We start from the raw sequence: 25,253 nt of genomic DNA on the forward strand, positions 1-25,253 counted from the left end.
TGAAGAATCTGCATAATGCACCTCGTGCATTATGGTGTCATCAGAGCCAGCTCAGTGGTACCACACCAGCGTGGTGTGGACCAGCTCTAGTGTGAATAAGGACACAAGGTTTGGTTATCCTATCGTCTACCTTCAGATATCTACAAGTGTGTGTCCTTGGAGTAAGAACTGTCATTCTTCTGCCCATTCCAACTGACTGATTCCTGTCCGTTCCATCTTTCAGAAAGATAGATAAGGTGGCAGAGACACATTCCTTGTCGTCTGGTATCTCTGAGGGTTTCTGCCTGGTTTCTTGACTACTGTTCGTGCCTCTTGATGCGCCTGTTAGTTGGCGTCAAGTCACACATCGAAGCCCAAACGTGGATTCATGATTTTTTTCTTTCCTAAATATTTCCAAAGTATTTTTCATAATGTTTGCTGGTAGCTTGTGCCAGCCTGAAGCCTGAGCAGGTTTCCATGCTAACTCCAGCTCCTTTTGAAATGCTCATAACTTCTTACACAAATGCCATTGGCTTTGCAAGCTTTCATTTTTGGTCCTTGCTCAAAGGTAGATTTTTTTAAAAGTGTGAGAACAGTGTTTCCATTCACACCTCAGAGCTGTGTGAGTGGGGAGAAATGTACTTTTTTTTCCGTATGCTTGGTTTGAAGGTCATGATTTCATAATAAAAAATGGTTGAAGTTAGGAGGTTAATGGAAACTCAGAGCTGAAGCATTAACTCAGCAGGTAGCTTCCTCTCTCTTACGGCCCTATTGAGAACACACAAATGTCCTCCTGGCTGGAGGAAATAATTATTTGCATCAACTATGTTGTTATTTTAAAATCCCACCAGAGCACAGAGTGACATGGTAATGCAGTAATATACAAGTTGAAGTATAATTAGGCGGATATAGCGATAAAACAGGGCAAAAAGACTAGGATAGGATGCTTGTCAGGGGCATTGCATGGGAGAGTGCGAAATGTGAGAGGACACATAATTGTCATGGACCTGTGCGATTCTAGGTTTTAAGCTCAGGCAAAATTAGGAATTGTATAGGAACATCTGCGCCTGTATTTGTGTTGCATTTGGAATTGAGATGTTCTGTAAATTTTATTCCAAACCCAGCTCTTGAGAGATCACCAGATCACAGATGATAAGCCCCGTGAGAATGTGTACATTCATCTAGAAGTGAACTTCTAACCTCAAGTTTGTGATGCTAATCACATCACCGATTACTTTCCCAGCAGTTTTTACTTATTGTGCTCAGCATCTATGAAGCGCTAATACACTTGCAATTTGTGACAAGACATTGAATTTATTGAAGCCACAAAAAGCTGAGGTAATGATGAAAAAGAGGTAGGTTTGATGACTGCTTCATGAGGTGTCATAAACGAGTGCGTTGTCCCAATTAAGAATACAATAGGTGGGAGCGAATACTATAAAATCACACTCCTTGCTTTGTAGCTCCTTTTTTCTTGTGGGAGATGCCAAGCATTGAGTAGCCTCAAAGCCTGAGCTGGAGAACACCTTCTTCCCAAACACGTGCTCCCCCCGGCTCAAAATTGACACATCCCTTGTGAAGAAAAATTTGTTGTATTAGGGGTGCTCCAGCATCATCCCGGCAAGCTCTATTGGCAGATGCTCTTTAAAAAGGATACAGTTTAAATGCATTAATTCAGTGTTATTTGCGGTGAGCAACGCAGCTTTTAGCATGGCAGAGGAGAGGGCGACATTACCAGGATGCCCTGTGTCCATCAGCTCCAAAGGCTGCATTTAGTACCGTTTATTTTAGACTTCATCTAATAGCTACCTTTCATTCTAAATACCTTGAATTAATTAGATGTATTGCTTAGGAAAAAATGAGTCACTGTGTGTGACTTGTATGTGTGACTTGGCTGCATAAAATATTAGAAATCTATAGCACTGGAGTTTGTAAGTCAGTTGGTTAGAAAATGTTCTCTTGAACGCCATGGAACAACCCATTTTTTCATACTGATTTCTTCTTAGTAGAGTCAACAAAACCAAGAAATTGAAAAAGATAGATCTGCTATCATCATCATTTGAAATACATTTATAAGCTCTTATTTTCAAACTATTTTTATTCCCGTTTCTGCTTCATCATGACACGCAGAAAGTCAATGAGCAGTCGTAAAACCTAGAATAATGGAAAAATAACCCATATGTCGTTGCGATATTGCTCTTTAGCCCTACTGTTCCTACAGTTAGACATGCATTTAATCTACATGAAGGTTTTGTGGTCTTTTAAAGTTAATTACTGTTTATGACATTAATTTTCTGCCTGTTACTGCCTGAAGTATTGGTGGTGTTAACGTCCATCCTCTGGAGCAGGACAGTGCCGCAGTGACATATTTAAAAAAATTCCATCTGCAGTGGATATTAGGGGTTTAAAACTATGGCAGAATTCCAGGCTTTCAGCTCTTTAGTGGGTATATCACCTTTAGAAATCATCCGGTGATATATTTTTAAGATATTTAGCTATCTGAAGATCCCCCGGAGGATGTTTGAAAGTGCTTTGATGCTTAGTTACTGTAGGAAGTTACTTGCATCATAAGGTACCTAATAATCTTTAGAAGTCTGGTCCTTGACTACTGAGTGGGTGTTTTTAAAAATTTTACTTCCGTGCCATGGGAAAAGAGGGAACTGCAATCTGAAGTACTCCTTACTGGGCAAGTGACTGCAGGTACAGACCTGGCTTCTGGTTTAAACTTCTCTGTTACCTCCCCAAAGGCACTTTGGGGACATTTGTGAATCCAGGTTTCTCTCTCCTAAAAATAGAAATCTATACATAGGGTCCCTGTACACCACCGTAATACAAGTAGCAAGAATAAATGAACTTCAACACTATTTAATTTTTAATTAGACCCCCTTTATCATATCCTTTGTAAAACTGGGGAGATTAACTTTCTCAGACCTATTCTCACCTGGTTAAAAACCAATTAGCTGTTATACACAAGCCAAATGCATCCTTATTAGCAAGGGTTTCTGCTAATTATGTTGTTCTGGTTAAGTGACTTTTCTGCCTCTTGGTGTGTCAAGTTCAGGCCTACTTTGGACTCTACAGTGACGCTGCCAAGATTTGAATCCAGCCAAGTGAGACCCCCAGTGGTCTTGCCTGATTAAAGATTTCAAGATTTGGTCTAGCTGAATTATGGCACAATTAATTCTGCCCGTTGCTGGGAGTTTTCCTTCTCTTCTGACCCTCTGCTTCTTTCCTGAAGACCACGTGCAAAGCAAGCCCAATAGCAGTGGAAGCAGAAGGCATATTTTTGTCTCCAGTATCTGGGAAGACTCAAAATAAAACAAGCTAGAACATTAGTAGCCTTCACTTAAGTTTTAAAATGGCAGGTTCAGTTTCAGAGGACTGAAGCCGTGTTTTCCTCTGTCATTACCAGCTGTGCAGAGGAGTGGCTCCAGGACAGTCCTACTGCTTTCACACAGGTGTCAGGAGAAGTGAATCTGCCTCTGAGTTTGGCTTTCTCTATGCTGTGATTGAGGACAGTAACTCATAACGAACACAGATCATCCTCCGAGATCAATCCCCCGCCGTGCAGAGCTTTCCCACTTACTCTCTTATGGTATAGGGTGTATATGACTCACCCGAGGGCTATTGGCACTTCCCACAGGCAACTGGGGGAGCAGTCTTCTGTGTAGGAGTGTCCTAATACAGTGATGATGAAACGTGGAAACCTGCCTAGCCTCTTACTTATCCTTCTGTCTTTCTCAATAAATAAAATAAATTGGCTTCCCGGTGTCTTGATGGGAAGGAGGGGTTTTTCTGGCAGGTTGCTGCTGCTGAGTTTGTCATGCGGCTCATCCCCGCAGACCGAGCGTTTGAGTCAGACCGCTGATGTGATGCCAGCTAAGGATTGCCCAGGAGCCCCGAGAGAGCTGTGCTCCGGCATCCTGCTCTGTTGGCTTCACCGCTCCCTGGGCACGTGGCCCTGGGACCAGCCAGGTGGGCAGGGGGCAGGCAAGCACGGCTGAGGCACAGTGGTCCTAATGACACAGATGCATCAAGATTTGATCAAGACTCAAAACCACACATGCTAGGATAGGCGAGGAGATTCTTATTATACCCCCTTGCACCCATGGGGTCTCCCACCACTTTGGGAGAGCACTTGCTGTTCCTCACAGTCGGAGACAACTTCAACAGGGCAAATCTGACAGTGTTGGCCTCTAGCATGGCACTGAGGAACTGTAATGGCCTTTAATTACTACATGCACACTCAAGCTGGCAGGACCCAATCGAGGCTTGTGATTTTTTAGGCTGCCCAGCAACAATACATGGTAGTCTGAGCTACCATGAGCATGTGAAGGACTCATCAAGTTCATCAAGGGCAAAAAGTTTATGCTCAGGGGGTCATTTGTGCCTGGTTGCCCATTTGCTTTTCTGCTTTTCTTGTGGAGAAAATGCGGTTTTGAGGCATAAACCTCTTTGGATATGACTGTAGAGCATAGCCCTGCTTCATGCCGTGAGGCACAGCGTTCTTTTGGTTCCATCTCTGTCCTCTGAGTTTGTAAATGGTCTCCACCTCTGCACTGTTATTTGTCCTTATCATCAGCCGTATGGGTCCACCTCACCCATATGCACTAGATATTAGGGTAACCCCATAGCTAAAGATCCCGTACAAGCCACAGCTGGGAGTCCCAGCTCTGTCACATCTCCTGGGTGATAGCTACATTTATTTCCCGTATGGTGGGATGAAATAGTTAGCTTTTTTTACATTTTTCAGTCGCACACTCATCCAAATAGCCAGTTATCCATGTTTTTGTGTAGCTTACCTGTACAGTTCTGTGGGTGGTGTAACATTCACCCTTCATTAGTATGTACTCAAATCAACAAAGGAGACAATAGTAGACAAAAACGTCCCTGTGTCTGTGTCAAATGGATATTTCACGGATAGCAGAGCTTTCTTTTCAGAAGTGTGGTATCCGCTGCCAGGTTTCAGATATAACTGAACGTATGTGTACATACTGCACTCGTCTGAGAACCAGGAGGCTAAGAGGAGAGCATCATACTAGTTATCCAGCTCGCCATTCCCTATAAACTAATAAGAGCTTCTCATTTTGTGAGACAAGGTACAGGGATAGCTGTTCTGCCTGCAGCCAGATCACCCTTTCAAGAGTGTCAGTCTGCCTCTTTAAGGCAACGTTTCTCAAGGGGTTTGCAAATAGAACCTCCTTTTTTGTTCATCTGTCGTTGCACGAAACCCCTTCAGAGCAGCCCACCTCATCTCAGGAGCTGCTCACCACCTTTAATTGCACGTAGCTCCTCATGTGTCCCAGGCAAGGGAGTGGGAATCAGCTATAATTACTGGCTGCACATGTAAATCCACACTCCTCCACACTGGAAAAACAGGGCTGCTGCCAACGACTAAAAGATGGTTCGCTGTTTTTGGCTGAGATAAATCCTTGCAGCCACTACTTTTATCTTTTTCACCTTTAATGATTAATTCATCATTAATATTTGTTTTGATGTGTTTCAAATTAAACAGTCTGGAGGTTTTTGCTTAAGCTTTGCAAGCCTTTTTGAACGCTGCCAACTGGGATCCACTGCTTGGAAACCATTGTTCTGATGGCTTGGTCTGCTTCCCGTGGAAATCAGGGGAGCTCCTGAAATCAGGGATGGCACTGACATGGGGATATTCCTGTTGCCTTAAATGGGCTGCAGGTCCTACTGTAGGAATCCAAGGATTTCAGAAGGTTATTTGATCCTAGTCTTCCTGCTGAAGCTATGAGTTACTGTAAGAGAAGACCCAGAACTTGAATTTCTTTTTCTTTAAAGGCTACTGAGCAGCCTTCATGCGAAAATACTTGAGACAAGTGGACACAAGGTCGGCGCCTATCTCCAGGTGTGCAATCTAGGAATCCCTCATTTTTATTCTCTAAGTGCCTATATTAATTTTTGCTACATCTGTGTGGGATTATAAAGTTCCACCGGTGCCTAGCAAAACCCCATGCATCTGTGCGGGAGATGCTCAGCCTTTGTCTGAGCTCTGTTGCGATCCAGATGCAAGGCAAAACAGGGCATAACCTCAGCCTGTGTCCTAGGGGGGGAATGACCCTGTGGGATCACTCGTTGCGTGCTTGATGGACCCAGCAGCATGAATGGCACAACAGCTGGAGCTAGCTATTGTTTCAGAAACGGTCAGGATGCTGCCTCCAGCATCCCCTTTCATCCAGCATCATGCCTGATGGCTAGAAAGTACTTCCAGGAGGAAAATAGATGTGATCTGGGTCTGAGGGGGTTCGTACATCTCTTTCCCCGTCCCAGGAGGGAACCAAACTATTTTTTAAGGTGAGCAAACAGTTACCCCTTCTTCAAGCCGCATTGCTGTGCAGGGTGGTGCAGGAAGACGTGCCACCACGCAGGCTGCAAATGCCCCCGGCAGTGAAGGAGCCAGCCCAGGATCTCGAGGATCTGTAGGATCTCGCAGGATCTGGAGAAATTAGAAATGAAGAGAAGGATTACACTGCTAGGTAGTATAACACGAGGTAGGGCATGGATCAGAAGTTGAGACGTGTATGTGGGTAGGTTTTGTCACAGCCAGTTAGTCTTTCAGCTGCTTAACTACACAGCTGAGGTTTCCAGATGCAAAATGTCTCCAACTTGACATCATCACTGTGAAATCTCCACGTTTGCCTGTGTGTCCCATCTTCTAGGCCATTGAGGGTCTCTCTTTCTCCTAGCTGGTTTTCCAAAGCAGACAGGACTGTGTGATGATATTTCCTACCCCCTCCAATTAAGCTGACAGAAGCATAGAGGTCTTAAAGATACTAGTAAATATACTAATTTCGTTCAAGTGTTGAGAGCAGTTTGTGGTTTGGAGACCACACGTGACCCCAAAATTCAACTCCTTGGCCTTCCAGCCGCAGAGATTTAGCTAATCTGTCCAGACAATCAACATATGGGCACTGAACCATCTGGCTTCGAGCTGGAATTAGCTTTCCCTTGTCTAGTCGTTAGATCAAGCAAGGTAAGATGGGCAACGTGGGTGGGGACAAAAGCTGTCGTGGTGGTAGGAGATCAGAGGAGGTCAAAAACACCGTCTGGCTGTGAGACGTAGCACCATTTCTGTTTTTCTGCTCATAAATACGAGTTCTCTTTCATTTTTAATGCAAGGGAACATTCAATACTGAATCCTGCAAACCTCCTCTAGCTCTTTGCAATAAGCAAATTAAGGATATAACTTCAGAAAACCAGCAATCTAAATGCAGTAAGAGAGAAAAACCAGATGTTTTGGCTTTGTAAGCTCTGTAGATCCACCTTTGCTAAGAAAAACCGACATCTGCCTGGTTTTGTTCACATCTTTGCTCTGTGCGTAGTTGAGGTGTCACTAACTTTCACATTATTTGCATGTGTGTTTGTGAGTGAAAGAGAGGGAGGCTGCTGATCTGAGGTGGTGGAGACCAAAGCCCATTCTCAGCCACAGAAGCCGTCACCACTGCCACAAAGACCATGTACTTGTTGTCTGCTGGGGGGAGGAACAGTGCGTTGGATATGAAGTAGCAGAAATTAATCTCGGTACCATTAAACCTTGCACCTTTCTTCTAAAGCTGTCTCCAAAGATGTCCGTTTCAGGGGAGGGTGGTTGACTTGGTGATATTTACCATTTACCACTTGCCTTTTATTTACCATGGGCTGCTGAACCCTCAGATGATACTAACCCAAGGGTACTGTCCCCATGTTGGCATGAGCATTTTTAATTTGATGATCTTCCAACCTGGAACTTCACTTTTGTATGCAAAAGTAAATAAAATCAATCAACCCCCTTCTTTTCCCTCTGCAAACTTTACTGCGCGCAGCCCCAACCTGTGCAGTTCCTGCTTGCTTCTTGGGAACTGCCTGGGGCCACCTCTCCTGGCTGCTTGGAGTCATCGCACAGTGCTGTCAGTAGACTATTTGCTGACTATGCGACGGTGATATAAAAGGCCTGTTGAGCGGTCTGAAATCGTCAAGGAGACAAAAGGTTTCAGTCTGAGATATAAAATCCCACAAGATAGTTTGTGCCCGGGTTGAAGGGGAAAGGTCTGCTATAAGTCACCTTTTACAAGGTAGAAGATACCAGAGAGTTGTTGGATGAGAGAGACCTGATAAATCCCAACTGGGCAAAAAAAAAAGGCTTGAATTGGAGCTTACATTTCTTCTCTTCACACCAGAAAGTCCACGTGGGAGGGAAACCTGGACAATGGGAGAAATGTCACGCTGAACTCCGCTCACACAAATATCAGTGAAGCTATATGGGGAATATCCATCTGTAAAATACCCCTCCCAGAGGATGTATGGGGGCTACAGGATAAGAAAGGGAGGGAGCAGAGTTACAGTTATGGCACTTCACATCATACATGTCCTGTTGATTTTCAAAGGTCCGAATTCGAAGATGCCTTGCATCAAGGAAAGGCACTGCAAGTCCCATGGACAGCATCAGTATTTGAAGGTTTTTCCAGACCAGAATCGGTGAGCAGAGCTGTCCTGCAGTCAGCCAGCCATTTCCAGGACAGCCACCTGTTTCCTTCCCTGTACCGACCCTTGCCATCTCGCTTACCCTGTTCCCCTCTTAGCAGACTTGTCACGTTTTCCCCTTGGGCTGGTTTGTTCCCATGCATTGTCACATCATTACAAGCCATCCTGAAGATTTTCTGGTACTTTTCTTTCATGTGGAAAGCAATCTCATATGATCACTCTGTGTGTGAATACGTGTGAGACTATCCTAATATCTGTTGAAATTATAGACTCGTTTCCAGTGAATAAGACAGCTGAGCAGAGGTAGGTTTCTAGGGTCCTCCAGAGCAGAAGCTGTGATTTAAACGCTTACCTTGGCCAACTAGTGAATTCATCAAGCCCAGTAACCCCCATGCTGCTGGCAAAACTCTCTATATGTGGAAACAATGGAACATTTATTCACAAAGACATTTGGTTACTCAAAGCTACAAATCCTTACAGACTCGGGCTTTGTTAGTTCTGGCTTTCACAAAATTATTTGTGCGCTCTTGTGGCATTTTATGCATGCCACGTGCTGTTCATGGAGGTGCAGCATTAAATGTCATGTCTTGCAAATGTAACACTGACTCAGAAAGAGTTGTTAGGGAGGGAACCTGCCCTACTTAAAAGGCTCTTGTGTTTGCCCAAGGTTTTTGCACAGTATTATTCTAGCTGATCCTAGTTTTCATTGTTAAATATAAGTGTTAACGTAAGTGATTCAATCATAGTTTATAGCATGCTTTTGCAGCTGGGATATTTAACATGCTGTCCTGGCAGCTTGGCAGCCAAAGCAACAGCAAAATCTGGGTCCTCTGCTTTTATCCACATTGAGTGCTACCCCTCTAATTAACGATTTATGGCAATATGCAACTGGTTTTCTTTCAGCTGTTTGGCCTCTGGGATAGTCAGGAGCCAGCAGAGATGTACAGGAAGCTCAGTCATTAAAGGATTTAGCTTCCCCTACTGTACATCAACTGCCATATTTTAATCCTTTGCTTCTTAAAAGCAGTCTCCAGGCAAAGCCCATGGAATATATTGATTTTTAATTATTATTTTTTGGGGGGTGTATGTTGAAGTGAGTTTTGCCCATTTGGTCTAGTTTTGATCCTGTGGGACTTGTGCCCTTCTGGTGGCAGTGAGTAGGACGTGGTGGCTGTGTTCTGGCCCATGGTGGGGGTGGATTTTAGCATCACTGGAGTGCCATGCCACATACTCGTCACTACTCCAACGCCGCAGCACACCCCGTTTGGCGTGAAGGAAAGTGTCATGCAGGGCCAAATGCCACTCCTGGTCAAGTCAGAGCTTGTTTTGGGAAAGGGTTTCAGCTCCTTCAGGGGCAGACTTTTCTGTGTTTCAGCAGCACTGAATGCTGCAGCAGCCTGGGAAAAACGGCAATTCCCTTATCAACGCTCTTGTGCAACGACTCCACAGCGAGCAAAGGGGAGACCAGTCTGTGCTTGGGGCTCTGCAGCAGATCAAACGCTCTCCCGTCAGCCCTTGTTTGCACAGCTGCCATGCTCGGAAAAGTCACCCGAAGTCGTTGGTTGCCCAGTTCAGTTTGCTTCTTTAAGTTTTGGCTGGCAATTTGCTCCTTTGTTAAAATATCACTCAGGTGCAACGTTGCCTCCATTCAATAGTGGTGTTGACAGCTTTGTGTTGTCAGTAGGGCAGAATTGTAGACCTGAAAGGCTGAATGGAAAACTTAATAATTTTTCATGGTTGTATTGACCCTTGTGGCTTGTGTCTGCCTGCAGCATGGCATCCAAACCAGCATTGCCCTGAAAATGGTGAATCTATCCTTTCTCTTCATAGTTTCTCACCAGGATTAATCACTCTTCATGATTTTTTGTATACTTAAATTACCCCGATTCTCACTCCTGGATTTATTTTCCTCTTTTTTGTCCCCTGGATCCCAGCGTCTCATGGACCTTGTTAAAGGTGAAGAGTCTTGAGTGAATTGGTTAGTGTTAGCCTCTCTTTGTTTGTATTTTTATTTCTGGACATCTTTCTGTCGAATAGTCTCAGGATATCCCTGAAAATGAACAAAGCAGCAGTGGCTGGAGGTGGCACCTGACCTTCGTGTCACAGATGGGGGGATTCGTGGGGACACGTCAGGGTGTGGGAGATGCGAGCATCACCCAGGGTTTGCCAGGAAGGAGGGAGAGCATCAGGGAGAACAGCAAGTGTGATGAAGGGGAGGTTGAAAGGGTGGTAAAGGAGATTTCCGTAGCTGGATGTTTCCTTGTTCATAACGATTTATATAATCTGATGTAATTTGCTTTAACCAAGCTCATGTTTTGATGCTCACTTTTGGGCCTTTTCTTCTTTTTGTGGGAAATAATTCATAGGAATTGCTGTCATCCCAGTCCATGTCCCCCTGCTACAGTCATAGCATTGCACCGTCACGTACCACAACAACATCAATGCGTTGCGTTGTGCAGACTTAACCCAGGGCAGGTTTATCTATTGCAGCGTGGGAGCCACACGTTGAGAAGGGGGAAGTCTGGAAAAGGGAGGAAAGAGGGAAAAAAAGGCTGCAGAAAAATGGGGTTGAGATACTGTCACCGAGATGGGAAGGAGAAGGGATTGCAATAATATGGCCCGTTGATTAAGATAATACTCTGGGGTGGGGGGACCTGGTTTCTCAGCCCACTCTTCTCCCTTCTCTCCTGTGATTACAGAAAAACTTCTAGCTTTTCTGCACGCCGCCTCCCCTTTTGTAAAATGAGAGCAACGCCTTTTAAAAAAATAAATCCTGGCAGGTCTTGAGGAGATCAGATAGTCCGGTGGGCATTTCTGCTAAGCGAGATCACCGGTGGGGCAGCGTGGAGGCATTTGGAGGCTTAGCAGAATGAATCCTCTGAACCTTTGAGATTCACTCGGCGCTTCTAGAGGGGGATAAAAGCGGAGTTAATTAAGCCATTCCCAAATCCCTCCTGATCCATGACCATCAAGTATCTGCCGCTACAGGTGCTTTCCTCGGCTCTTGATGTACCCGAGCATCTGTGCAAGCCAGAAGTGTCTCTTTGGCTGTTACCTGCGTGTCTGGCACCCCCAATCTTCTTGCCTGCTCATCTTTGCGGTACCCTTTGTGGTACCCCGGTTGATCTTTGTGGTACCGATAAAGTGCTGTGAGGATACCACATTCCCAGGGTGTTACTGTAATGTTCAGCCTTGAAAGGTTAATTACTGTGCATCAGGGCTGCAGGTGATTTCTCGGCCATGCTTTAAAGTGAAGAAAGGAGTGCAGGAATTGCTGCTGGCTGCAGTGACCTCTGCTGGGAAGCCCATGGCTGCTCTCTTCCAGCTTCAGGAACACAATCTGCAGCTTGATCTAAACCATAGGTTTCTCCCCAAGTGATCTCCATCGATTTGTTTGGTTTGGTTTTTTTTTGTTTTGATTTCCATTTTCCTTTAAATAGCTTGTCATTCGAGAGTCCATCTGAGTAGAGAAATGCTGTGCAGGTCAAGCTGCTTGATTCACATGTATGCGACGTGGGCTTCACTGGGAATATGAAGCACTGCGTAACTCCACGATTAAGGTCCTGCAGGTCCTGGGGAGGCTGAGGCAAAGTGAAAAAAAATGCCTCCTTCCCATCTCAGCAAGCCCCTTGAGTGCAGCGGCCACCAGCAGTTGGGGTGGCCAGTGCGCACAGGTATTGCCTCCCAAAGGGATGTGTCCTTCCAAGTACCCTCATCCCTATGGGGATGGCTCCCTTTGTACTTTGGGAGTGATTCAGCTTCTGCTGCTGCCTTTTTCCAGGTTTCCCTTTATATTCACCGTCTCCCTGAATCCCACGTGCTCACGTCCTGCATCTGGTTTCAGAGAGGGGCAGATTGGACCCCACAGTGGTAGGACTAAACTCTTTCTCCCCACTTCGCTTTAAAACCGAGCAAGTTTATCCGCCTTCAGAGAGTGCAGCGGGCGCGGTGCCCATTTGGTTTGCAAATCAGAAAGGGGAGAGGATCCTGCGGCAGCCCTCGGGGTGCGGCGTTGCGTGGCTGATGAGCTCTTTTCTGGGCTCTGCCTCCCCGGCTGATGGCCTTTGTGGGTAACCCCCCCGTTAGCGGCGTGGGTGACAGTCAGGTGTGCTGGCAGCTGTCTCAGAGGGGGTTAGGTGGGTTTGGAGAACCTCTGAGGTTCTCAAGAATAGAAATGCAAAGCATTAATATGTGCATGGTAAAAACCATACCGGCAGACTAAGTTGGAGGCTTTAAACAGATAACCTTATGGCAGACTATTTGTGCTAAAGCCACCTTCTTGATCGTGATGGTATGAGGTAAAGAAGTGGTCATGTGAATGTGCCTGTGGAAACGCAAAATGTATAAATGCATCTAATAATTTCCATTAAAAGTGACTATTTGCTTGAAATGTCATTTGGGATCCTAGTGTACCTTCAACTAGCAACTAATGAGGCAAAGCTGCCCTTGCCCTAACTGTAACCCTTAAGGGACCAGGCACTAGACCTGCACAGCAAAATGAAGGTTTCCAAACATGTGCTGTGTAAAGCCAAGTGGGTGGTGTATTGGTTTCCTGTTGCCACTATTAAGAACTTAATTTGTGATGCAGTCTACCTGGAAATCTTGCTGAAATATCATGGGATTTTTCAGATATTTATGTAGAGTGAGGAGCCTACTCAAGTATTTGTTTCTCTGACATCCTGTAGCGCGTTATGTTTGAGTTCACTTATTGTTGATGTTAAATTTCCTGTGCATGAAGGTCCTTATATGAATGCAGCTTTTGATGACTGATTATGGGCGTAAATCCAGATCAGTCATAACCTTTCCAGTGAATTCAGAGGAAATTGGATTAGTCTGCGTTCTTACGGGAAAGATCCTGCCGGGCGCAGGGGACCTTCTGCTCTCAGCATCTTCACACAGACGTTAGGGTGCTTGAGACCGTTGAGGATGACGACCTGACATATAATTAAGCATCTTAATTAAGCTACTTGAACCTTGAAATACGTAGAGAGTTTTGCATTTGCTGATGATGCACTTTTACTTTCTTTCTGAATGTGTCCATCTGCTGGTTAATGAGTGGTCTCTGCTTTCTCTTGCTCTTAAAATGATTGTCTGCAATTGATGTAATTAATATTCTGCCCCCGGAGTTGTACGGGTAGTCTCTTTAGGGTTTGCACAAGTTACATGTATCCTTTGGAAATTATTTGTAAGCATTTAAGGAGCAAGCCCAGAGAGGCATTGCTTTACTAGTTAATTAGATGTATGCTTGTAGAGACAATTTTTCTCTGTAAAGCTACCATTTTGACAAGAGGCGTCGTGGGAATGATCGGTGGGAATGGCGAAGGCGTAGCAAACCCGTGAAGATGCTTGGAGCTGGTGCGCAGAAAGTGCGCGGTGCTTAACAACGCTGCAGGGAAATTCGGGTGTGCAGACCAGGTGTGACACAGGAGGGGGGCGAATTTGGTGGGAAGGAGTGTGGGGCTGTCGTACAACAGCTGCCCACCTGTGCCAGCCTCCGCACAGGGGCAAATCCCTGCCTTCCCCCTGCCAGCCCGCACCCTGCCTCCATCACCCCCTCGCACCCTGCTTTGCTGCTGTCCTGAGGCTTGAACCTCCAACCGACCATCTTCATGCACCTGACATGGGAGCTGTAAACCTCTAATGCCCCAGATACTTAACCCTTAAATATTTTGACTTCAGAGAGGACTGAAGGAGTTTTCTATGAGTATTAACAGTCTTCTGGTCTGCGAAGCGCTCCCGACTGTTTACTTTGATCAATATTGTATTTTGTGATGTTGAATAAAGACTGACAAGTAGCGTCTAACTAAAAATAGCTATATGTTTGGCAGCCACGTAAAAAAATAAAAACCAGTATTTCATCTCATCTTATCTTATGGTTTTTCAGAATCAAGCATGAAAATATAGTTGCCCTGGAAGACATCTATGAGAGTCCGAACCATTTATACCTGGTCATGCAATTGTAAGTATTGAACACAATGACGTTTCTGTGTCAAAATTGTCAACTCTTCTTGTTCTGCTTTTGTTCTTTAAGCTAAAAGATGGGATACGTGGGAGGTATTTGTCTTGTGTGCTGCAGTCTGCAAAATCCTCGGCAGGTGGTTAAAAATGCATCTCCAGGCGTGATGGGATGGGCTGTTGTGCAGTTGGGAACGAACGTATTTCGTGAATAGTCTCACCCAAATCAAACCAGAGTGAAATGGAGATGTTAACGGGATCAGAACTGTCTCCATACGTAAGGAGCTGCCACAGCTTAGTCCTCTGTGACTCAACAGATACCTGGTCTGTACCGAGTGAGAGGTGACCTGAGATGCCACCATGTGCAAGGGTGCTGGATTTGCAAGAAAGCATCATCCTTGTCTCAGCAGCAGTGGTAGCTTGTATCATTCTTGACATGTCTCTCTCACCAGAGCCCCCTTTCTTCCACGTTTTCTCCCTCTGAGCCTGAGAAGATCAGGATCCCATCAGGTACATGGTACACTGTGGCTGACCTGGTCCTCCCATTACATGCACCTGGCAGGGAGGGGGGAAATGATGCTCATGCTACTTTTCCCCTCTCCCTCTCTTTCTGAAATCAATTAAAAAACATTATTTGACATTGTCTTCTTACCATCTCTAGTCTCTTTCTTTTTCAAACGAGCAGAGCAGACAGGGCAGAGGGACAAAACACAGCTATGAAGAGCCAGATGTGCCATAGGCAAGCTTGGAGGATCTGAAAGAGGCAGCTCTGGGATTAAATACCCCGTGGGAAGCCCTGGGAGACCATGTCGGTCCCTTGCCTGTTGGTAACGTCCAGGCATGGAGGTATCATTAGAAGTTGTTCTGCTGGCAGTGTGGGAAGAATAGCGCCCTGTACATTTTTAATCTGGTTTTGTAGCATTACGTTTCAGCCCAGAGTGCTGCAAAAGGACTTGCACAGGAGCATCAGTGTCGTACAAATTCCAACAAACCACCTAGGTTGTGGGAAGGACCAATTTTGTGACCGGTTGATTTACAAATCCATGTTTTTGTTTAATCTCTTTAGAAAAAAAATTGATATTACTCCTACTTATTACTAGCTTGGTTAATGTAGTGTAACCCTCACTTTTCTAAATTTCTTACATCTGGATCACTGGGTTATCTGAAATCTTGGTCTGTAATCATAGGTGACACTGAATATATAGTATAAATTTCTACTTGCTCACAATTCAACGCTTAGTAGGAAATTATCTTTTTTGTTGTAGATGTATCTGTAAACCCAGCCAACTAATTTTTCAAGGGCCAAGCATTTAGCTGTTCCAGAAGGACACAGCTTTGCTGATGCCCGCCAGGGTGAGACGCCTGGCTGAAGTCAGCAGCTGGGAACCCATCCACAGCGTTTGGGGTAGCAGCTCTGAGCGCTCCCCAGCCCCGCCGAGGAGCAGGATTGATGTTTTTTATCATTCCGACTCATAAAAAGCGAGAAAAATCCTCAAAAACTACGGCATCATTTTATTTGAATATGGGCACATGCTTGAGTGCAGTCAAGGGACAGCACCATAACAAACTCCCACTCACGCAGAGAGCCCGTGTGACGAACCTTGTGTGCGTGCGTGCTCTTAATCGGCCTCAGCTGTAGGATACAACACGTTAGCTTAAGCTTAATTTTATTAAAGTCTTTTGATGTTGTGCCAAGCCGTTGCTGTTGGCCCTCCTGGCTGCTGTGAATCAGACAAAGCCGTGTTGTCCTCTGCTCTGCACAGGCTTTTTCCAGGGAATAACCTTTCTGAGCTTTCTTGGAAATGGGTTGTGTTACCCCAAGGTGGAGAGTACAAGGTGGCCAGGTACTCACCCTCGGCGCTGAGGACCTTGTGTTAAGGATGGTGCAACCTCTGCGCTGCCTCCGAATTTTCATCAGTAGTTGGGATTGGGATCAATTGGCATCAATAGTTGGGCGGCAACTCTGCAAAGTACAGAAGATTCAGAATTAATTCTGCATGCCTCCTTTCCCGGCTCCCGTCTGGGAGAAGGCATGCACAGATAATCTCTTGTTTCCAGGGTAACACCAACTTGTTGATACAATAGCTGTGAACCATTGCACGGCACAAGGTATCTGTTTGTTTACGTCTCTGCCCTATTTATTATTAGATTCCTTGTGGGCTTTTTGGCTTCTGATTTTTGAGTGTTTCTCCTAAACATGACAATAGTTGTCTACATCTAAAACTGGGGTTTGATATGAAGTAGAAGGAATTCTGGTCAAGCAGCTTTCAGGAAGCAGCATTTAGATAAAAAAAAAAAAAAAGAAAAAAGAGATGTGTGTGTAAGATTAGGGCCACTTAAAGATCAGTATCATGGGCACAACAAATCTCAAATCCATATGCCCTTCTCCCTGGCTCATTACTTGCTAAGTGGGCACTACCTAATGTTTCCCAAGGGAGATTTTATGTGGCATGGACGGTATTTTCATTGCCATTCCTTGCAATATTGTGGACAGTCAACATTAGAGCCCCTGGGCATCTCACAGCACCTCTGCAGAAGGAGGCTTCCGGAGGTAGACTGAGCCTCCCTGTTTATGTTTGCCCTCTGGTACATCTACTTTACTTGAAAGCCATGCTTGTTAGCAGGACAACTTAAAGGATAAATATTGCACCTTGTTTATTCTGTCAAAGATGTGGGCAAGCACAGGTGGCAGTGTCCGTACTGGAGTTGGTAGGAAGGGAGGTGAAGGGGTGGCTGTTCACGTCTGCTTGACACTTAATTCCTACCAGTCCCTCTGGGACCTCTTCCCAGGATTATGTAGCTGTTGGTGAACCTGTCCTGTGTGTTTCCTGGCACGTTCATGGGGAAATCTGATCTTTGGCTTTGGTTTCACCACCTTGTTTTTACATTCATTGTGTACAAGCCATCGTAAAACTTCAAACTGTCACAATACTCTTAGTGCAAGGTAGACCAGAAGTCCGGCTTGGAGAACCCCAGGTTTGACAGCTCGGACTTTCATGTGCTGTCTCAAAGCATTAACTTGTTCCTTAGAAATGACGGGGCCGATTTTTCTTTATTTATTTTCCCAAAATACAGGATATTCCAACCCAGTGACTCTTAGTTTGGCAAGGTCATGGACAACTCCAGGCTGACTTTTGCTCCAAGCAGTATTGCTCAGCTTTGGAGTTACCGGTGCAGCTGCAAAGCAGAATACAGATGTAGGATGATTGCTGCCTCTCCTATGACGATTCTGCTAAAATTTTGCAGGCAGTAGAGAAAAGTACTGTACAGCATTTAGATTTTGTCGTATTTCCATTAGGATGATGTGCTTTCAAACCAAGAAAACACCTGCTCCTTTCCAAACTTGGATTTCCTATAGTACTGTTAAGAGCTGCACAGGCAACAAAGATAAACACTAAAATATTCTGAAAGTTTCCTTCCTTATGGATGCAGGGTGAGATTTCCCCAGAGGATTGGAAAAGACAGGGAGAAATAAAGTACTTTCAGAAATAGAAGTTTTATTGAACTATGTCTTGGTATGTTCGTAAACTTTGTTAATGAGCAAGTACAGGACTTTTGGTTGGTACTGGGGCCACGTGGCAGCAATTACCCTTCGGTATCTTCTAAGCTATCTGCCTTGCTTCATCTCGTCGGGATAGGGAAATATCCAGATAACCTGTCGTTGTTAGTACTGTCAGATACTTATATCTCCTTGGCATAATCGGCCTCCTTGGATATCGATGATTCATTTTCTGCATGCTGGAAAATCATGCATAAAAATGGATTTACATAAACAAGTCTTTGCCGTCTGAGTGTTACGGGGCCGTTGGCAAACGCTGTTTCTGAATGTGCTGCCTGGGCTGGTCAGAGCAGATTCCCAAAGCTCAGCTCCAGCTTCATCCATATTGTTCTCCTGCACTGAAGCGTGAAGCAGCGAAGTTTGATTCCCTGAAGATTTGTGTGCACCGCGCACTACTCACAGCCACAGGAGCTGGGGCCATTGCCTCTCTGAAAGGATATGGGGCCATGTTGAAAATCAATGAAGACATTAATTTCCACGTTCTCCTTTATTCATCCATATTTGCTTAAAATATGTAGGAACTTAATATTTTTGATATCTCTACTCTTCTGCCAAAGTTGGTTGAAGTCCACCCGGTGGGTCAGAAATTACCAAGGGCTGGCAAACTGGGATGGAGAGCCATTGCCTCACTGCCTTTGGAAAACAGGCTAAAAATAGGTCTAAAAGGCACCTCCAAAACTTATGGAATTCATCTCTCTGTCCCAGGGCAGGATATGCTGCCTGTACTGTCTGATCAGCTTTAGCAGATTTTTTTCTAACCTGTTCTTAAAAATCCCTAGTCGCATGCTCCCCAGGGAATCAACACCATTGCTTAATGTCCTTACGGGTATGGACTATGTCCTAATAACTAAGTCTTCCAGGCTGCAATTTTAACCTGCTATGCTGGAAGTTTTATACCTCTAATTCCTCCTGAAGGTAACGAGACTGGTCAGATGGGGAAAGGTTTCAGAAGCAGGCTGTGGAAAGCATGTAGCTAGGTACGTAATGATCGAACATGAATACCCACCTCTGAGTTTCTCTGCATTTTTTTTTCGCGGTCAAGAGTAGTGCCAAATCCAGGGGAATTCCTATTAATACCAGGATCTAGTTAGAGAGAGTGAAAACCCTACTTCCAGGCTGATATAGCTTTCCACCTCCTTGGGGGGCTGTGCTCCTGAAGAGCAGGTCTGATCCTCTCAGTAGGAGGGCTGCTTTACCCGCATCCCATCAGCTGGTGTTACTGATTCTCCACAGAAACTGGAGTATTCCCTCTGTGTGAGGTCTTTCGAGGCTTTGACATCTCTGCTGAGAACAAGCTTTTAGGGTGAGCAGCCCGGTTTGGCCAACCCCGAAAATCTTCTCCCTACCTTTGCAAAAAGGTCAGTCCAAACTGAGCCTAAAACCCCTGACTTTGTGGTTTTTCCATCTTGGCATCTTAACTCTGCTGAATTATTCAGATGATTTCCATCACAGAAAAGCCAAGATGACAGGTGCTCATTCCTGCTGCGTGCAAGTCACCCACCAAGGAGAGCTCTGCCCAGAAGTTTAGAGGCTCAGAGTCCCCATGTCCCCATCCCTGCTGTTCATCATACAATCATAGAATCACAGAATCATTTAGGTTGGAAAAGACCCTTGGGATCATCAAGTCCAACCACCAACCCCACTCTACAAAGTTCTCCCTTACACCATATCCCCCAACACCACATCTAAACAAGTCTTAAACACATCCAGGGATGGTGACTCCACCACTTCCCTGGGCAGCCTATTCCAGTGTCTGACCACTCTTTCTGTGAAGAATTTTTTCCTAATGTCCAACCTAAACCTACCCTGCTGCAGCTTGAACCCATTCCCTCTTGTTCTATCACTAATTGCCTGTGAGAAGAGACCAGCCCTAACCTCTCTACAACGTCCTTTCAAGTAGTTGTAGAGAGTGATGAGGTCTCCCCTCAGCCTCCTCTTCCTCAAACTAAACAGTCCCAGCTCCTTCAGTCGCTCCTCATAAGATTTATTCTCCAGGCCCTTCACCAGCTTCATTGCCCTCCTCTGCACTTGATATCAGCTCTCCCTTGCCACACGCAAGCGCCTTATAGCCCTGTGATGGCTTGGTGGGCAGCTCCAACAGGCAGGTAGGTACATACCTGCCGTAAAATCTGCAGAAGTTTTTATTATTATTTAATTGTGATTTTGCCTTTCACCTGTATGTTTTGCAAATAAGTAAGCAAAGCGCCAAGTCGTGATTAAGTGCTGAATTCCCGTTGTTTTTTCAAAGCCCAATGCCTGAGCGCACTCTGAGAGCAGCCGAGCATGGACGGGGTGCGCAAGTGACATTTCAATGAAAATATTCAGGCTCCAAGAAAAACAACAGACAATGGAGGGAAGTGCCGTGTTTGCCAGGTTCCTTAAGGAGCCTAGCAAGGACGCGCTGTGTTACAAAACAGCGATACGCACGCCAAGCCGCTATCACATCAGGATGCTAATTAAAGCAAAACATAGATCTGCCGCACCGCATTCCTTCGATGAGATTTATTCCCATACTTGTTTTTTTATGCCTGTAAAGCATTGTGCCGAAGACAGAAGGAAATATCTCTGCATTCACAATGGGATTTATACGAATGATAAAAGCAAGATGCATTCTTCAGAAGTGGAAAATGTCCAAGCACCTGAGAGAAGCCCCTCAGCATCACCTTTTTCTACGGATGGTGTTGTTTATCATTATTAGTAATAACAGTAATGGTAACAGGAGAAACAACACCAGTAATGAAGAGCACTGGAACTGATGACTGTGGGATGGGGGATTCAGTTTGGTTCATGGTACGGGATGGGAGATCGCGCCCATAACTCTGCTCTTCTTTATTTCCAATACTCATGGCTTGGATGAGGGATCTCAAAAGGGCCAGCCCAAAGTAGTGCCCGGCACCCTTTGAAAATACCCTGGCTCTATGTCGAAAGCCTTGGATCCCATGCTTCCAGCACCTCCTCGTGCTGCACAGGAATAAGATGTGTGGTAGATGTGTGTGGCAGATGGATCTCGTGGGGTTTATTGGCTAGGATACTTAATGGATGGGCCAGGGAAAGACCTGTTCCCAATTCCTGGTCAAGCAAATATACATGAATTTTAGATTAATCAGTTATTGGATAAATTGTTCATTTGTTTGTTGTTTTGTGGGGTTTTTTGGCGCAAATGCTACTTAAGAATTACAGCACCAGGAAGGCTGATACATATCTAGGCATGCCAGGAAGGAGCCTGCGAGGTGCCAAGGGAGCTTTGCTTCAACTTTGGCGCAGCTGAGCAGAGACCTAGGGGCTGTAGTTAGGCAGGACTTAATTTCCTCACAATTTGTGGGTTGAAGCATCAATGATTTGGGCAAAGCAGCCTTCAGGAGTCTGCAGCAGAACAAGAAACAGCAGTAACTGCGCCCTGTGGTTGAAAAAAGCCTTTTTCTGCTTCTATGGACAAGAGTTTTTTGAACTGGGGGGAGGGTGCCGTAGAAGGCACAGCTCTCCAGGGTTGGATCCAGCTGGTGAACGTGGAAAGCAAAGTGGGACAGCAGCAACAGGGTTGAGCATGTGCGACACGACTGGGAGCATCAGACCACGATCGTGGGAGAAGCGCTCAGGAAAATGAATCCTGGGCCTATCACAGCCTTCAGTATGGACATATTGCAGACGTGGGCCCAAACTGCAGAGCTGGCATGTTAGATTTTGAAATCACCCTTATCATTTGGGCATGTGCGATACAGGTTTTGGTTCCAGCCTGTTTCCAGTGCTTAACGCAGTCAGGGCATGGTTTATCAGTATAGCTCAAAAAAAAAGATATCTTAAGAAAAAATCATGCCTTATCAAAATCTTCGAAAGTGTATTGACTGAACAATGCAGGTCACCCTGTTAAAGACTAAAGGAGTTAATCTCACTGTACTTCGGTACTTTCCCACTAAAGCTTTGCAAGCTGCTGACCACATAATAAACTGACCCCTGGCATCATGCCCCTGGGAACTGGGTAGTAGCTATTAATCTAGCATCAATTTCACATCTTTTTCTTTGGAGAAAAAAGGTTATTGCATCAGTTGGGTTGCGCCGGTGAGTGTTCAATAGGAAGGAGTATCTCCCCTTTTCCAGTGGCTGACAGGTTATAAGTAGACTAGAAATTATTAATGTCAGGGTAGAGATCAGGGCATGGGCACGTTTGTTGGTAACAGATTAATAGACCACAGAGTGATTCTTCAGGATGACTTTTAGATACCCGTAATTGTGAGGATTGTGTATGACCCCAAAAGTGTTGATATGTGCTCGTTGGATGGTACTAGCTGCCCTTAGCACCTTGGGTTTTCTTCTGCTTTTTTTTTTCTGGCCATGGAAGGACTTCCAGTAGCTCCTATCCCCATGCCCCCTCCAAACACAGCACCTTCTCCTAGGAACGGCCCTGAACAGCAGCCCTGTTGTTTCCTTGTGCTGTTTTCTGGGTAAAGGCTTCAGCCATGGCTAGGAGCAGGCATTTTACAGCCTGCGGGCATCAGTCTACCCTTCCTACAGCAGCACAGGAATGGTGAGAATCTTCTGCATCCTGGGAAGTATAAAAGACTTTCTCATGAAGATTTCTAAAAGCACTTATAGGCAGTCACCTTCAACAGGTGTAGACGATTGTGAACATCTTTGCTCCTAAGTTTGCACTCATTGTTAGCTTAGTCTGAATTGTCCCATAATGGACTCATTAGCAAGGGAGCACTGAGGGTTGTTTTTTTTTAATCAAAGTGCTGTGCTACGTGTGATGGAAAGTGGTTTTTTTCCCCCCTGTAGCCTTGGGAATAAAGAGATAATTGAGAAACATTTCCACATTTTCAATGAATAGACAGCATTATAATGTTGTTTGTTTTTACAGAGATGTGAACAGTTCAGATGAAAATGGATTTTTTTCTTTAAGATATTGATTGTTGCAAAGCTGCTATTGTCAATAAGGGAAAGAAGAGGTTTGGCCAAAATTCCAAATAAACCTTCTTCTAATGTTATTATTCTTTGAAGTTATAGAAAGATTCGAAGGGCTCATAAATCAGACAAGAGTATCTGATTATTTTCCTATACTGGTGAGTGCAGTAAACAAGGACTTTCTGAGGGTTATTTGCTGTAACGTCTGTTCCCCAGCAAGGGCCAGTACCAAATCCTTGGGATGAGAGTAGGTGCCTTGATTGGTTTTTTACAGCAAATTTTGGCATCATCAGCTTGAGTTTCTTCCTTCAGCCCACCAGCAGTTCCCTCGCTAAATCCCCAGTTAAGGCTCCCTGTTGCAGGTGGGCACGGGGGCGTATGTGCCCATATTGAGTAGCTTGGTCTGGTGTAGGCAATTCACAGGGCAGCAATATATATCTGCCCATAATCCTGTATAATATCACTGCTTCCCCGAGAACAGGAGCGGGGCCTTTCTCTCCAAACAGCAGGCAGGTGGCTATTTAGAGCTCTAGCAATTTTCTCCCCATTTTGTTGGCTTTGGATAACCATCTCCTTCCTTTCATGCCTTGCCCAGAAGTTTCATTGCCGCTTACTTGATGTTCGCGTAGTCACTGAATGAGTCTTTTACATTTAGTTCTGCATCTCTCAGTACCTAGTAATTTACGCCGTGGTGCACTAAAATCAATTAAATAGCTGGTGTTTGCTTCAGGAGGAAGGGGCTTTGCAGCAAGGTGGGTAATAAATGTTAAATCCATATGTGCCACAGTATGAGAATTCATTATGATACGGTCGGATCCCTCTCAAACATGACGTGGAGGCACTCTGATTAAATGGTTACACTCATTCAAACAGAAAAGGACTTTCATAACAACCTGGAAAGCTTCGAAGTGAAATAACACAGCATTGAAGCAACAGGCAAAATTAACGTTGGTGTTCACAAGTCCGTTCTTTTACATGCTGAAACCATTATTAAAAGTTGGATTTCCCTCTTGAGTTTTCTTCTGGAGGAAAGTTGTACAGACTGTGGTGAAGGGGACAGTAGTAGGATCAGAAGTGTTGTGGGATGCAGATCAGTGCATCCCAGAAGACATTTAATGATTTTGCGGGGAAAAAAATAGGCTCAATTTCCCAACCATGCTCATATCTCAGCTCCGACCTGTCTTCGAGGTAGTATAGACAGGTAGGTTACTCTGCTCAAGAGTCTGCATGCGATTCCAGAGTCAGTGTTACACTAACTTGCAGTTGTATTTTTATTGTATTATCAAGAGACTCTGTGTACAACTTCTAGAAGAACCCATTAATCAAGGTGATGATGAAGCATTATCAGCCCATTCATATCCATGCTGAAAGAAAAGATCTCTTGCTTTGCATTTTGGCTGGTACTTGCCCCAAAAACTCTACATAGGGCATATTTTTAAAGCCAGGGAGATTCATATAGATATCTGTGACTGGTCTGGGGGCCAAGGCTCTGAAAAGGATTATGTAAAACCTAGAATTTTTAATCGAAATACAAGTTGCTGTTTGAAATCCTGTTTTGACTTCCTTTTGTAGTGCTGTGGTTACCTCTTCTTACAGACACTATTTTCATAGGACTGCAGAAGTTCTTGCCATAGTTTTCTGCTTTAAACATTCTCCCTGGAAAATTATTCAATGGAAAATAAATCTAGACAGTTTGGGGTTTTTCTTTTTTCTGAAACAGTGGTTAGGTCTGCTCTAGCCAAACTTTTACTTTTTTAAGCATTTTATAGAAAAAGAAAATACTGCTGCTGGTGAAGCCTTTCTTTGATGCATTTATAGAACATGTGCTCATTTTATTCTGATTCATGCCACATGGTTATGTCTTTGCCTGTAAAGGCCATTTTTTCCCTTAAATTGGAGGAAAAGTGTGTTCAAAGACCCAAATACTTATGTCGTCTTTTCCCTTCTTCTCCAAGTCCAAATTCCCATTTGGGGCTGTGTGATCCTGGCTTAGCCGTGAAAAACTTTCTGTGCTAAAGTCCTGAAAATGCTTTGGAGGAGTTTGGTGTTTATTCTGTCTGGTTATTCTGTTCGTTTGTAGCATTTAACCACTCTGTAATTCTATTTTCTTCACCCCTCATTGATGGCACTCTAAGGAGCACTGACATCCTTGGGTGAGAGGAATTGGAGCCTTTAAACGTCCGTGTATCCCCGAGGGAAGAAGATACCCCTCCCCAAAATGCATTGTAATAAAAAAGGAAGTCAGAAAGGCCATTTGAAATCCACTGAAAGAGAGCTGAGATTTTAAGACCTACGTAAGCATACAAAGAGACAGCATTACTAAAAACTGGGGTTTGCGTTCTTAACGTTAAAAGCCAGTTAGCAAAATACAACTCAT

The 25,253-nt window shown here is 44.7% G+C and overlaps 1 protein-coding gene across 3 annotated transcripts in view; it reads left to right on the top strand.

Annotated features, from left to right (window-relative positions):
* CAMK1D (calcium/calmodulin dependent protein kinase ID) overlaps positions 1-25,253 on the top strand; it is a 236,106-nt gene that overhangs the window by 127,736 nt on the left and 83,117 nt on the right. For all 3 annotated transcript variants that reach the window (XM_074573301.1, XM_074573302.1, XM_074573299.1), the window contains exon 3: positions 14,348-14,422. In XM_074573301.1, coding sequence (XP_074429402.1) covers positions 14,348-14,422 — 75 coding nt within the window. The remainder of the gene's footprint in view (positions 1-14,347; positions 14,423-25,253) is intronic.

The sequence above is a fragment of the Larus michahellis genome, chromosome 1, assembly GCF_964199755.1.
Source record: "Larus michahellis chromosome 1, bLarMic1.1, whole genome shotgun sequence".
Lineage (NCBI taxonomy): Eukaryota > Metazoa > Chordata > Aves > Charadriiformes > Laridae > Larus > Larus michahellis.